The 14,755-nt window shown below is 35.7% G+C and overlaps 1 protein-coding gene across 6 annotated transcripts in view; it reads left to right on the top strand.

Annotated features, from left to right (window-relative positions):
* MBNL2 (muscleblind like splicing regulator 2) overlaps positions 1-2,970 on the top strand; it is a 156,701-nt gene extending 153,731 nt beyond the window's left edge. For all 6 annotated transcript variants that reach the window (XM_004467576.5, XM_004467573.5, XM_004467572.5 and 3 more), the window contains one exon: positions 922-2,970. In XM_004467576.5, the coding sequence (XP_004467633.1) occupies positions 922-936 (15 nt within the window). In that variant the 3' untranslated portion in view covers positions 937-2,970. The remainder of the gene's footprint in view (positions 1-921) is intronic.
* The last annotated feature ends 11,785 nt before the right edge of the window (positions 2,971-14,755 follow it).

Below are 14,755 nucleotides of genomic sequence, written 5' to 3'. Positions count from 1 at the left end.
CCCCACCATAAAGAATTTTCTCTTTATTTCTTATACAAAGATTTCTTCACTCTTTAATAAGCATTTTGTTCACTGGTTACACAAAGTTTGATCAAAGCATTGCTCAAAAAATAAATATTTTTGTTAGAATATGTTAAAAAGCTTGGTTTTTAAGCTTGACTTTTAAGGTACTGGGTCTCACAGGGAAAACACCCGCCCTTTTGCAAATGTATGGAGTTAGAAGTGAATTTAGAGATCAAACTCCAGGGATGATAGTTTGCCCTTGATAGTTTAGTTTAACTGTGCTTTCTCATTTATTAAAAATATTTTAAATGCTCTATTAGAATATTATCCTTTTTTCTCTTTTAATTTGGGATATTTAATCATTTCCATAATTTGAAACTGATAGTTATTATATCTTAGGGAAAAAGTTACTTTTGATGGGAATTTTGGAAGCAAGGCAATAGATAAGCAATATTTGATTTATCTGACTTATTTTTAAATGCCTTACAACTTTATAAACAGCTTTTTGAGTATGGACTAATTTTCTGATAAGACTTCCCTATCATCTTACCCAATATTAATTGGATGATAATGTAAACATATAACACAGATTTATGAAGCAAAACTAAAAAAGAAAAAGAAAACAGAAATTGATGTCTAAAGACACTTTATGCCCATATATATGCTATCACAGTTTTACAGAAAATATTGTGCATTTGAATCATCATTCTTCACAGTGGCCAAATAGCAGAAGTGGTTAAGTGTAAAATTTTGCAACACGAAGGGTGGGGATGGTGCAAGATCATAATTGCATTAAAATTATGAGAAATTGAAGAAAACCTATCATTCCAAATGTCTGTTTTCAAAGAGTAAAACTTAAACTCATTATTTTCCCTCACAGAAGGATGTCTAAATCATGTTTGTCTTTCTTTTTAACAGATAATTCTGAAATAATCAGCAGAAATGGAATGGAATGCCAAGAATCTGCATTGAGAATAACTAAACATTGTTACTGTACATACTATCCTGTTTCCTCCTCAATAGAATTGCCACAAACTGCATGCTAAATAAAGATTTAGTTCTCCTGGACAGACCACAAACTCTAAGAAGCTAGCACTGCTCTATCATATATGAGTATTAAATATGGTATGCTTAGTATATTCCAACCTAAGATAGTTAACTACCTGGTACCAGCTGTGATGTTTAAAGACATAAAGGGTAAAGTTTACTTTAAAGGGTTCCTAAACATAGTTTCTGTCCTAGGAATATTGTCTTATCTCCATAACTATAGCTGATGCAGAACGTCCAACCAATATACTCATTTAGACTCAGAATATCTCAAATTTAGCAATAAACAATTAGCATTAGTTAAAAAAGAAAAAAACAAAAAAAAACCACTATTCCAAGGACAGGTTCAATTCTAACTACAATTACTATCATTTCATTTACCCACTGGATCAAAGGGTATGTTTCACTTCTTGACAAGATGAATGCTGCAGCAAAGACAAGAAGTGAAGTAAAATGGATACCTGTCCTACAGGTCTAAAATTTGAATGGGAATTTAAGCACAAGTACAGGGGACACATCAAAGTGTGACATTTGGTTTGCCTGGAGATGCCGCATTGAATTATGTAATTGTAGAGTAACATTAAATAGATTGAAAAAGAAACTTTGCACGGTATGAGCTTCATACCCCACCAAACAAAGTCTTGAAGGTATTATTTTACAAGTATATTTTTAAAGTTGTTTTATAAGAGAGACTTTGTAGAAGTGCCTAGATTTTGCCAGACTTCATCCAGCTTGACAAGAATGAGGGTCCATGCCAACAGTCTAATCTAAGGGATTAGTCCTTCAAACTCACCATCCGGTTGCCTGTTACAGAATAACTCTTCTAAACTAAAAACCTAGTCAAACAAGGAAGCTGTAGGTGAGGAGATCTGTATAATATTCTAATTTAAGTAAGTTTGAGTTTAGTCACTGAAAATTTGACTGTGACTTTAATCTAAATTACTATGTAAGCAAAAAGTAGATAGTTTCACTTAAAAAAAAGTCCATTACTGTTTTTGCATTTCAAAAGTTGGATTAAAGGGTTGTAACTGACTACAGCATGGAAAAAAATAGTTCTTTTAATTCTTTCACCTTAAAGCATATTTTATGTCTCAAAAGTATAAAAAACTTTAATACCAGTACATACATATTATATATACACATACATATATATACTATATATGGATGAAACATATTTTAATGTTGTTTACTTTTTTAAATACTTGGTTGATCTTCAAGGTAATAGCGATACAATTAAATTTTGTTCAGAAAGTTTGTTTTAAAGTTTATTTTAAGCACTATCGTACCAAATATTTCATACTTCACATTTTATATGTTGCACATATCCTATACAGTACCTACATAGTTTTTAAATTATTGTTTAAAAAACAAAACAGCTGTTATAAATGAATATTATGTATAATTGTTCAAAACATCCATTTTCTTTGTGAACATAATAGTGATTAAAGTATTTTGACTTTTGAGATTGAATGTAAAATATTTTAAATGTTGGCATCACTGCCTGTTCTGAAAATTAGATGCACCAATGATATCATTATTTGTTTGAGAAAAAAGAAATCTGCCATTTAAATTCATGTTGGTCAAAGTCTAATTACTCTCTATTTATCTTACATCATAGATTTGATCACCCTATCAAAAGAAAATCACATTCTAAGTGTAATTACATAGTGCTTGTATCATTGCATTTGTTTTAATTTGTGGAAATGTTTTGTATCTAGTTTGTATTACTTTGGTAGTTTGATCTTTATGTACTATTGATGTTTGTAATTTTCTCAACTATAAAAACGTAGTTAAGCTACAACTTGCCTAAATCATTCAAACTTATTTTCTTATTTTCTTTTTTGTTGTTGTTTATAACTATTCATTTACACTCATTGAAAACATAGTATTCACTATTAAAAGGTAAATTATGGGAATCATTGAAATATTTTTGTAGACTGTTGTAATATTGTCTTTCCTTTTATTTTGTTTCATAATTTTGATTTTAAAAATTATTAGCACACACTATTTTCAGCCCTTTAATAATGGAGCATCAAAACCATCACCTGTACCCCCAAGCAAATATAGAAGACTGTATTTTTACTATGATATCCATTTTCCAGAATTGTGATTATAATATGCAAAGAGTCATTAAGATGCCATTTACAATAAGGAGGAGGCAAGGCAAATACATAGATGTACAAATATATGTACAACAGATTTTGCTTTTTATTTATTTATAATGTAATTTTATAGAATAATTCTGGGATTTGAGAGGATCTAAAACTATTTTTCTGTATAAATATTATTTGCCAAAAGTTTGTTTATATTCAGAAGTCTGACTATGATGAATAAATCTTAAATGCTTTGTTTAATTACAAAAATCACCAATATCCAAGACACAAAGATATCAATTCAACAAATACTGTAGTTAAGAGACTAACTCACCACTTGTACGGGAACTACATTTCACTCTTGGTTTTCAGGATGTAACAGCACTTCACCAAAATATTCTTTCAGCCATACCACTGGTAACATTTCTACTAAACCTTTCTGTAACAAAGAAATCCCTCATTCATTATCTTATAGTGTAAACAGGAGTCTAATTTGTATCAACTCTATGTTTTGGTTGTAATATTCAGTTCACTCACCCAATGTGCAACCAATGAAATAAAAGAAGCATTTAAAAAAGGTTCTGTCTTCCTCCTTTTTGTGTTGTGATAGATTGATAATTAGCCAAACAAAATGATTTTTATGTTCACATAGATGGCAATTGGCAACGTCTAAGAAGACTAACCCCTGGTCTTCAAATGGGAGACTCATAGTTTTTGTGTTTGTTTTTAGCAGAAAGAAAAACAACTAAAATGACCATTTTAGAAGTATTTTAGGTATTCTCTAAAATTAGAAATAAAAACCACCACTCAGCCCTCTTTTTTATGATTCTAACATAATGAAAGGTCCGGGAATCAATAACTACATGGGGACAACATAACAATTTCATTAGCAGACAAGAAAGTGTCTGTTAATCTATAATGCAGGCTGGTAAGAGCTTGAATGGACAACATGACTTAGACGTGAAACTACAGAGAAAGGCACATGTGAGTTGTCTTCTATGTAGAGGTCCTAGCCAGATGGATGGTGAGAGAGAACAAATTGAAACCGAGGGCAGGTGTTCAAAAAAGAGAGGCCCTGCTTTCCCATCAATACCCTCAGGAGAGGGGCTATGCGGACAGGTGTGAGAATGGAGGAAGCAGCAGCAGCTCATTCCTCAGCCCTTTGAGGGCCACAGTATTTCTTAAGGAAGGTGCTTTTTGTGTTTTGGTGGGAGCATATTGTGCCGGGTTTGACCAAAACCCCCTGCTATTAGACCGAGGCAGAAGTATGGGAGAGAAGAACGTTTTCACAGTAGCAGATAAGAAAGCTTCAGTCCTTGTGAGTGGTTATGACACCCTTTACAAGGGTAGAAATGAACACATTCAACAGAGGAGGCATAGACAAGTAAAGGTGCTTGCATTTTTAAACTGCCAGGATTTCCAAGGGTAAAAATACTTTAACATATTTGTGTATATTTGAAAAACTCACTATTTGGAGGACCATTTATTTAACTGTAATGCAGAAGAAAACTTGCTATCCCATTATGTTTACAAAAAACATTCTCTGTTAATAGTAAGTTCATGGTGCCAACTTGAAAGAACAAGTTGGTATTTTAAGTGAAAATCTAAGACAAACTGTACTTAAAATTTTCACACCTGGTTCGATAAAGTGTAATCTTATCAGTAGACTGACTTTATAATAATACATCAAAATCCGAAGTGAAACGTAAACCTGAGAGGAAAAAATTACTTTATCTCTTTAACATAGAATATGCTTGGGTATCACATCGATTATTCTGTATTTAACTGCTTCTATGTGACTAACTACATCATGACTTAATGTCACATCCTTACTGGGAAAAATTCAATGTCTTTTATTATTTTTAATAATGGAAAATTAAACAGGAGCATATGGTTTTAAGCAAAAAAAACTGGATAATACTAGAGAGATGGCACGGTTCAACAATCTTACAGTTGCTGCAGGCCCTAACAAGTAATTGGGCTCTGTACTAAATCTTAAATAGTACTTTAAAGTCCAGAGTTTCCAAATATTTAATAAATCATATTCTTACGTAATATTTCTTAAGTAACTTAAAGGAATCTTATTGCAGCTTCACCCCAAACCTGGATGAGTGCTTTACTCTCAATTTCTTTATGAAAATTTGACCTGAAATATGCCATAAATAAAGCTCATTTCAACATGGCTGCAGAGTTAGGACAAGGCAGGATTTGAAGAGTTCCACTGTTCTATATGATGAACAAGTTATTCAATTTTTATAAGCCTTGATTTCTTTTTTACATCATGGGTATAATTTTTACAATGCTAAGAATTATGTAAAATGTACATGTACAAATAAAGTCACTACCCTATTTCATGAAAACAGCTATATGGATTGTCACCAAATTTGGAAGTTATGTCTGAAATGATTTAATTAAAATATAGGCCAAGTTGCCCAGATTAAATTTTGGGTGTCAGCTTAAAGGACACCTCAAATTGGTGAGCAGTCATATTCAAAGTAGCTGAAATGGAGGGCTACATTATGCATATGAGATGTCCAGAAGAGAGGTTTTCACTAAGTTCTGAATCTGAACAAATCTTGAGTGCTGATGTTGATTTAGAATCAAGCTACTTCTCACAGTAGGATCTTTATGTACCTTGAGTAGAAATCTCTTCTAAGAATTTTATCAGTTATTAATAATTCTCTTCCATAACACAGAATGTCCCTGTTAGAAACCTAGATAGAATATTCAGCACAGAAGAGTAGGTCCCTGGTAAACATTCTCAATCCTACCGCATCCCCATCCTGGTCACTTACCTCCCCAGCCAAAGGCAGAGAAGGATATCATTACTACGTCTCAATTCGTGAATCATACTTACTCACAGTAATGCAGACATTCCTATTGTTTCTATGCTTTGGCTTTTTTCGTCAGTAAGCTGAGTCTAACAATACAAATCTATCTCATTAGGACAAGAGCATACATACAGAACAATCAGAACAGAGCCTCAGTGAGCTCTCAGTGAATACCAGTTACTGTTCTTAGAAATAATGTAAGAATAAGCTCTTATAGACCCAATAAGTGTTTTCCTTGTTCTATCTAACATTTCTGGGTACTAAGAGGCACCTTTTCCATTTCCTTGATGAAAATTAATGCCAAAAGCTGACAGGCAAATTATAGGAAATGTATAATAAATTTTGAGTCCCTTTATTTTTATGGAAGCCGATAATTACACTCAGTTCAACAAATGTTCACTAAGCCCTAATTAAACACTGCTAAGCTGTTCAAGGGATGTGAACATGAGCAAAATCCAATCTCTGCCCTCAAGGAGCTTCCAATGTGGCCAGAGAAGAAAAGTAAACCTGTGAAAATAGAGAAAGGATTAGGAGTAATAGGGTGCCTGAATAAAGATTGCTTTCTAGATGTGAAAGTATTCATGAAAGAGTTTCTGTAGTTTTTTCAGTAAGAAGATATCACCTAATGTGGTACATGATGACAAAAGTGTCACAACTCCTCGGGAATGTCCTCATTGTTTTGTTGTTGTTGTTTGGTTTTTCTGTGTGTCTGATAACGAGCCAGTTAGACTACAAGATCTCTAACTTCCAATCCGGATGCAACATGCTATGATTTTTTTTGGCAACCTAGTACATTCTTGACTGGTCTCCAGATTTATTTCACTTGGTAATTTTTATTTGCAAATATATTTCATGGTTTACAGATTTTCATTGAAAGGACTAATTTTACTCAGTCTGTGCTGCTGGGACAGGCTCTTTCAATATGCATGAGAAATGTCAATCACTACAAGAAGTCTTAGCCAAGCTTGGCTAAAACCAAGTGTTCTGTCTGATTGCAACAAGGACAATGGTATCCAACATTTATTGTGCCATTACATTGTGTTAACCTCTTAACATGAATTGTCTCATTTAATCTTTACAAAAACACTTTGTGGTTGATTCTATTTTAAGAAGCCCCATTCATAGATGTGAAAACTGAAATTGGAAAGTTTAGATAACTGACCCAAAGTCAGTTTGTAGTAAAGTGGAGATTCAAACCCAACCAGCTTAACTGTAGATCCATAGTGTTATACCATCTTCTACTCCAAATGTAGTCCTTGAAACTGTAGCAGAATTTCCTGGGGACTTATTAAAAATATAGAATCTCAAACTTCAACCCATATACACTGAAGCAGAATCTGCATTTAACAAGATCTCAACGTGATTCATACATACGTTAAAGTCTGAGAAGTGGTACTACAAAAACCAGGGCCAGATCCCTCTTTAAAGATTCTGTTGACCCTAGAAAGCAATGAAGGAAGACCCGTGACAGCCCATAACCATGTTGATGTCCTTCTTCAATAACTAAACTCAAAATAATTGTGATTAGACATATGTAAACTATAGCCTTTCATTTTATTCCTGTCACTTCTTGAGTCAATCTCCACGTTGCAGCCAGTACCTTCAAAAAATATAAATCAAATAATGGCACCATCTGACCAGAGGTGGATCCAGGTTTTATAAGGGCTGAAGCTTAAAAAACTGGGGGAGGGGGATGGTTGTCTTAAAGAAAAAGAAGTCAATATAATGCTATAAAATTAAATGCCATTTTTGACACACCTTATATTTTTTCAAAAATTTTGACTGCATCCACTGTGACAGAGACACAAATCTGTACTTTATAAGTTCTTAATTTATAAGATCATTTTCTATATAGAGAACAAAAATATAATTCAATCTCTTCCCCAGCATGATTGGTTGAAATTTGTTAGTGTCAATGGCTTAGTATTGATAATTTAACATGTAACTTCACACACACACATGCTCACTAGGAGTAGTACTCTTACACGTTTGTGACTTCAAACACAGGAATTCTGATAAGTTCCATTTTGCACAATTCCCTTCTGAAAAGAAAAAAAACGAGCATTTATAATTGTTTGTGGCTTATAATCTTGACAGATAAGCATTATAAGGATCAAATATTCTGCTTGGAATTTTATGCATCTAATGACTAGAAGAATTTTCCAGGAATTAGCTTCTACCACATATATTTCATATATTTTTCTCTTCTACTACCCAATTACTTCCACGACCGAGGATAATTGTAGTATAAGATAATTGCAATGCAAACCCCTGGCGCTGCTTCTTCTTATCATGATGCCAAGCATGCCAGCACCTGTTGTGAGATGGCTAGCAATAACATAACTATACAGAGAAATGCATGGTGGGACATAAATATATGATATATAAATATATTTTACTAAATTCAAACTAAATGTACCACCATACAGCTTCATGGTAAATCTGCCTCTATCTGTGATTAAAACACACACACAAACACTTCCTTCGCTGGTTTCCCACTGCAATTAGGATAAAATTTAAACTCCTTAACCTGGCCTACAGCATCTCTAACCTAACCAGTACCTTATACTGTTCTCCTATTGTCCAACTCTTTTGACCCCTTTTCTGTTTCTCAAATATATGGAGTCTTTTCTTGCCTCCTGAAGTTTGCATTCCTTTTCCTTCTGCCTGAAATGCTTGAATTCTTGCTCTGGGCATGGCAGGATCATTTTCTTCTGAAGGGACTATCATTTCCTTGAATAGGGCACCCCAGAAACTCTATCTAAAGGGACTCATTCCATCTCATGACCAAGTTATTGCCTTCATAATACCTATCATATTATGTAATTATTTTGCTCATTTGTGTTTCAGTTGCATTATCCATCTCTCTCACTGGAATTTAAGCTCCATGATGGCAGGCCTCTTGTCTTATCCCCACCATATCTCCTTTGCTAAGAACAATATCTGGAAAAGAGTAGAGGTTCAATAAATATTTGTTGAATGAATAACCAGTAGGACCATGGTGTCAGAAGAGACACATATAGATGAAAACCTAAAACTATGAAATTCAAATAGTTTCTCATAGCCTTTGCCTACACCCAATCTATAGTCAGCTAAGAAGCTAAACAAACTAGAGATAAACTCATTTAATAAATATTTTTGAATCATTACTCTATGTACTGTGAAATGTTGGAAAACATGAAAAAAGAAAAGAGTGCATTCAACCTTATTAGATTGTAAGCCATCTGAAATTATCATAATCTAGTTAAACTCTAGCTAGAAAAAGAACAAATATACAGGTGATCTATTCTGAAATATTTCACGATGAGTTCCAAATTATTGAACAAACAGTAAATGCTGTGGGAGATTAGTGAAAGATAGAGATATTGTAGAAGTGTCTCTGGAGGAGGAGTTTCTTGTTTGTGCCTTTAGGTGCAGTAAATACAATATTTAGAAAGGAAAGAAGCATGAGAGACAACTGGAATGAAAATCCAGAGTGGGTGATTAGAATGGGTGGAAATTCAACACTCAAAGAAATGTGAGGCATAGGAAAACATAAGGGGACGTCAACTTTTACCAAGACAGCTGCTACTCAGGAAAACAATGGCATAGGGGATGCTATCAGGTCTCCTTTGGAATGTAGCATCTGGGAGTGCCACAGCAGTGGGTCCTCAGCTGCCAACCTTCTCCTGAGGATTCTGGGATGGTGATGCCCACTCCACTTCTCCTGCTTGCAGTTGTACACTCTCTCAGTTCCTTTATGTGTGGTTGTCCATCCTCACCTCCTTGTTAGCTGACCTGGGTAAGTCTAACGAACTGGAGAGTAGGTGTTGCAACTTTGCTGAGGCTCAAGGCCTAGCTGGCACATGGTCAGTCCAGATATTCAAATCTCCTGGGCATACACCAACCCCACTACCGACCACAGATTCAATAAAAGGGACAGAATGATTGCCTTTTAAACTGATGTGAGAAATATATTTAAAGTCACAGTTTGGTTCTTTTTTGAGAAACAAAGAAAAAATTTTTGCCTATAAAAGTGTCTTACCTCATAGAGTACTAAATTAATCATGGAAGAAAAAGGAGAGTAAGAGGAAAAAAGTAAAACAGAAGTACTTTTTATTATGGATGCATCACATGGCAAATTTTCACATAGTGGAAAAAGGTTTTTTAAAAAAATAAGCACTACTGGAAGGCATGTTTGGGTATCTTGCACTTGTTTCAAATTTTTATTCTTGATATTTTGCATTCCTGAGCCCCACTGTCAATACTTCTTTCAAAAGAAACTAGAAAAATAATCAAATCGGTTCTTGTAAAAGACGCATAACTTCATATACGGTTAAATTAAAGCCGATTATGTTTGCATTTGACAAATAAAATCCTGGAACCAAATTCCAGTTGTAGAACCCAAGGGATATAAAACTTTAGGATGTAGTCTGCACAATCCATTTCAAAGTCTAACTGAAGTGATTTCTCTGTGTTGTTAAACATTGTTTCAAGTTTAAGTTAGTCGTATTTGGAAATTGATGTAGTTGATATGTACTATATGTAAAAGTCTCAATTTAGACAGCAAAGAAGTAAAATACTAGATATACATAATCAATGTTCAGATTATCCTATCTTCTCCAAGAATAATCAATATATTTTTAATGTAAACCACATATTTGCTGCTTTTGTTCTGGAAAAAATCTTTACAAAGATCAAGTAACATATTTAATGCATAGATTAATGTCTAGCTGAGGATGCAAGAACATTCATATTTTCCGCCCACAGGAGCCACTGCAGAGATAGAAAACTGGGTCAATGGGTGTCCTTTGCTGGTCATTGGTCTGGGCTAACACTCACTAATCACACTTCATTCTACAACCTTAAAGGCAGTAGAGGATGTGATTCAGAGCATGGAATTGGTAGCCAAATTAACCATATCTTGGTTATACTTGCATGGCCATAGCAATTTAGAGAACTTCTAGTCCTTGCTCCTTTCTCTGCACAAGGGAGATGATAATATATTTAGCCACATAAGCTGGCTGTGAGAAATTAAATGAGTTAATATACACAAAATTCCTGGAACTGTGCCTGGAATATAAAACCATTAGCTATTTTTGAAAAACAAATCAAACTTTAAAAAGTTTGCTTTTCACGGTAAGTCTGTCATTTCCCCAGCAGGATAGCCTCTCAGCACTGCTCTGGGCAAAGTTAACTGGGATTGTCTAGTTGCCTCACAGTAGAATTAGGCAAACCAGTGGCCAGTCATCAGACACTGGCTCAGCTCAGTAGACAACTCATCTCTTTTAATCTCAAAGTAATGAACATTCTGGACTTCTTTTTCTGGGGGCAGAACAGAATAAAGACGTCCAATGAGTCTCCTGAGGGAAATAGCAAAGAGAGCTGGATAAAATATTTAAAACATCTCTTGAAATGCACTGCAGAGCAATCAAGAAAGTAAGAAATTATGAGAGGCAAAAAAAAAAAAAAATTAGGAATGCTTTTGCCTGAGTTAACACAAAATCTACCTTTTGCCTGGTGGCATCTGCCCAACTCCAGTATATGGGAATCTGCACATGGATGGCTATGTGGGCACAGAGAACAGGGGTGGTGAGATCTTGTCTGAGGCAGAGAGGCTGCCAGAGAAGTGCTTCCCAAAGCAACAGGGCCAGGGTTGGTCTAATCACCTGCCTCAGGCACAAAATGTACAAGGGTGCCAAAAAAAGTCAGTTAAAAAAGATAATACTTTAATATAATATTTTAAAGTAAGAAGTAATGCAAAAAATTCCAGAATGAACAAAATATCAAAATTTTAAGTAAAGGCAGGCTGTTGTTCTTTGTTTCTAGACCCTTCCTTACTATGCAACAGGAAAGTTTCCAACCAGCAGGGAGATCTGACTTTGGCCTGGTAACAGGTTGGGTCACAGGAGGCTTTATATATAGTCATGTTTTTTAGTTGTTGAGCTTTTATTAACTTTCTTCACTTGTTCAAAATTAGGAGCATATTTGAACATGTCTATAAGGGTACATGTTTTCCCTGCTGCCTTAGGTGCCACACGTCTCTCCAGGGTACTGCTATCTGATTATGCTTGAATTACTGAGGGAAAAACAAAATAAAACAAAGCAGTGGACTAAAGGAGGCAGAAATAGTATTAAGTCCTGTCTAAGCTCTAGTTATATATAACTGAAACATTGTCATGAAATGTTTCCTTTATTAATATTTATTATTCATTTTGTTATTCCTTTGTACATTATTTTTTTTACTTTTTTATTGTCTTTTTTTTAAAAAAATAGATCAAACAAAACATTACATTAGAAAACATGAAGTTCCCATATACCCCACTCCCTCCCTGCTCCTCCCTCATCAACATCCCCTTTCATCAGTGAGGCACAATCATTGCATTTGGTGAATACACCCTGGAGCACTGCCACACAAGCATGGACCATAATTTACATTGTAGTTCACACTCTCCCCCAGTCCATCCAGTAGCTTACTGCAGGATATACAATGCCCTGCACATCTGTCCCTGCAATATCATTCAGGACAATTCCAAGTCCTGAAAATGCCCCATATCACACCTCTTCCTCCCTCTCCCTGTCCTCAGCAACTCCCATGGCCACCGTCTCCACATCAATGATACAATTTCTTCCACTGCTAGAGTCACAACAGCTCTATAGTAGAATACCAGCAAGTCCACTCCAATCCATATTACATTACTCCATCTTGTGGACCCTGGGAAGGTGATGTTCACTCCACCTCTAAATCAAGAAGGTGCTTAGATCCCACATGGCTGATGGATGTGATTCTCCTACTTGCAGTTGTAGACTTTCTCAGTTCCCTGGTGTGGTGGTTAACCATTCTCTCCTCCTCATCAGCTGACCTGGGTAAGTCCAATGAACTGGAGAGTAGGTATTGGAACTCTGCTGAGGCTCAGGGCCCAGCTGGCACATGGACAGTCAGAGAGTCAAGGCTCCCGAGCATACACAAACCCCAGCACCAATCACAGATTCAGTAAAAGGCTTTCTACATTATTTTTAAACATCCTGGTCAATACCCAGTAAATTGATTTTATAATCCACTGTTTGAAAGACACTGTTCTAAGTTCTTTTCTAAGATTAATATAAGGGTTATCACTCCCAAATTAGGGGAAAAAATTTTAAGGAAAAAGAAAGCAATCAATCCAAAAAGAAGATAAAAAAAAAATGGAAACAAAAAGAAAGTGAAAAAGAAAATATATAGAAATCACAAAATAATATAGTAGAAATAAATGCAACTATCATGATTCACAATAAACATAAACTGACTGTGGTGACATAGAGCCATGTACCCCAGGAAAACATGTTCTCAAACTTAATCCATTTCTGTTACTTCATTAGATAAGGTTACTTCAGTTAAGCTGTGAACAAGCTGAGTCAGTATTTTTCCTAATCCTATTACTGGAAGCCTTATAGAGAAGGTTTCAGAGAAGAAAGACACTAGAAATCAATGAACCTGGAAAAGGAAGAACCTAGGAAAGGCCACCATGTGCATTGCCATGTGACAGAAAAGTCAAGAACCAAGGATCGCTGGCAGCCAGCCCCAGAATACCACGGCTTTTACAAGAAAACATTGCCTTATTGGTAGTTTGATTTTGGACTTCTAGCCTCAAAACTGTGAGCCAATAAATTCCTGTTGTTTAAACCACCCCCCCCCCGCCCATGCCCCAGGTCATGGCACTTGTTTTAGCAACTAGGAAACTAAAACACTGACTAAACTCTCCACTTTATTATTATCAGATTGGATTTTTTTTAAATCAAAAACATAAATATACAGAAAGGTTGAAGATCAAAGTATGAAAGAGGAAATACTAAAAAAAAAAAAAAAAATACAGGGGTTCTGGGAAGATGGTAGACTAGAAAGACAGAGGATTCTCTTCTCTCCCAGAAAAATAGCTAGGGGACAGGCTGAAAAGGCCTGGAAAAAATCTTCTAGAGTTTAGGACACCAGGCAAAGGTTGGACATCACCAAGAAGAGAGAGGGACAAAGGAAAAGAATTGTGACAGCAAAAATGTGAGTTAAAACCAGCAGAAGCTACTGCCAGCCTGCTCCCCCACACTAAAGACACTTTTGAATTCTCAGGCCTCTGAGCCTGCTACAGACAAAGCGGGTCTCAGGGATCCATCCATCGCAGAAAAGGGGAAAGAGAGGACATAGCCTAAGGCTGACTCAGATTTTGACCCACAAATTTGGTCTGCTGTGTCCCATAAGCCCTCCCAGGCCAGGTGGGACCACACCATTGTTTGCCTTGGGAGCAGGCAAGGGACTAAAGAGACCTGGGACTAAAGAGTTCCAACCCTCTCAATCTCCTCCAAGACTGATTGTTGAGGACACAGAGGGCAGTGGAATTACTTCCTACTCAGAAAAAGGACAGGGCTGCCAGCAAATGTTGGAGAGCTACCTCTGAGAAAGTTTGAATTACAAGGTTTTTAGCCTCTAGGCAGGAACCTCTCTCACATTGATCTGTTCCAAGTTGCAGCAAACACAATCCTACCAGACACTGAAATGAGAGAGCTGCCCAAAAGCTCAGTCTGCTACCAAGGAAGTACACATAAGGAAATGAAAAGTAAAATAAGTAAGAAAGGTTTTTTCAGGCCTTTACAGCCTCCCTCCCCAAGACCCTAGGAAGGAGGTCTGCAACCTATTATTGAGTCCAGAGCTTAGTTTTAAGCAACTAAAAGGGGCAATCCTAAAGATCCAGAACAGGTTGAATCAAGAATCAAAGGAAAACAGTAATACACAGCCTCCTGCCACTAAATCCCTATGAAAGAGAAAGAAATTGA

The sequence above is a fragment of the Dasypus novemcinctus genome, chromosome 15 (assembly GCF_030445035.2).
Source record: "Dasypus novemcinctus isolate mDasNov1 chromosome 15, mDasNov1.1.hap2, whole genome shotgun sequence".
Taxonomy (NCBI): Eukaryota; Metazoa; Chordata; class Mammalia; order Cingulata; family Dasypodidae; genus Dasypus; species Dasypus novemcinctus.
Note: the sequence above shows the minus strand (reverse complement) of the source record. Positions and strands in the feature narration are given on the sequence as shown.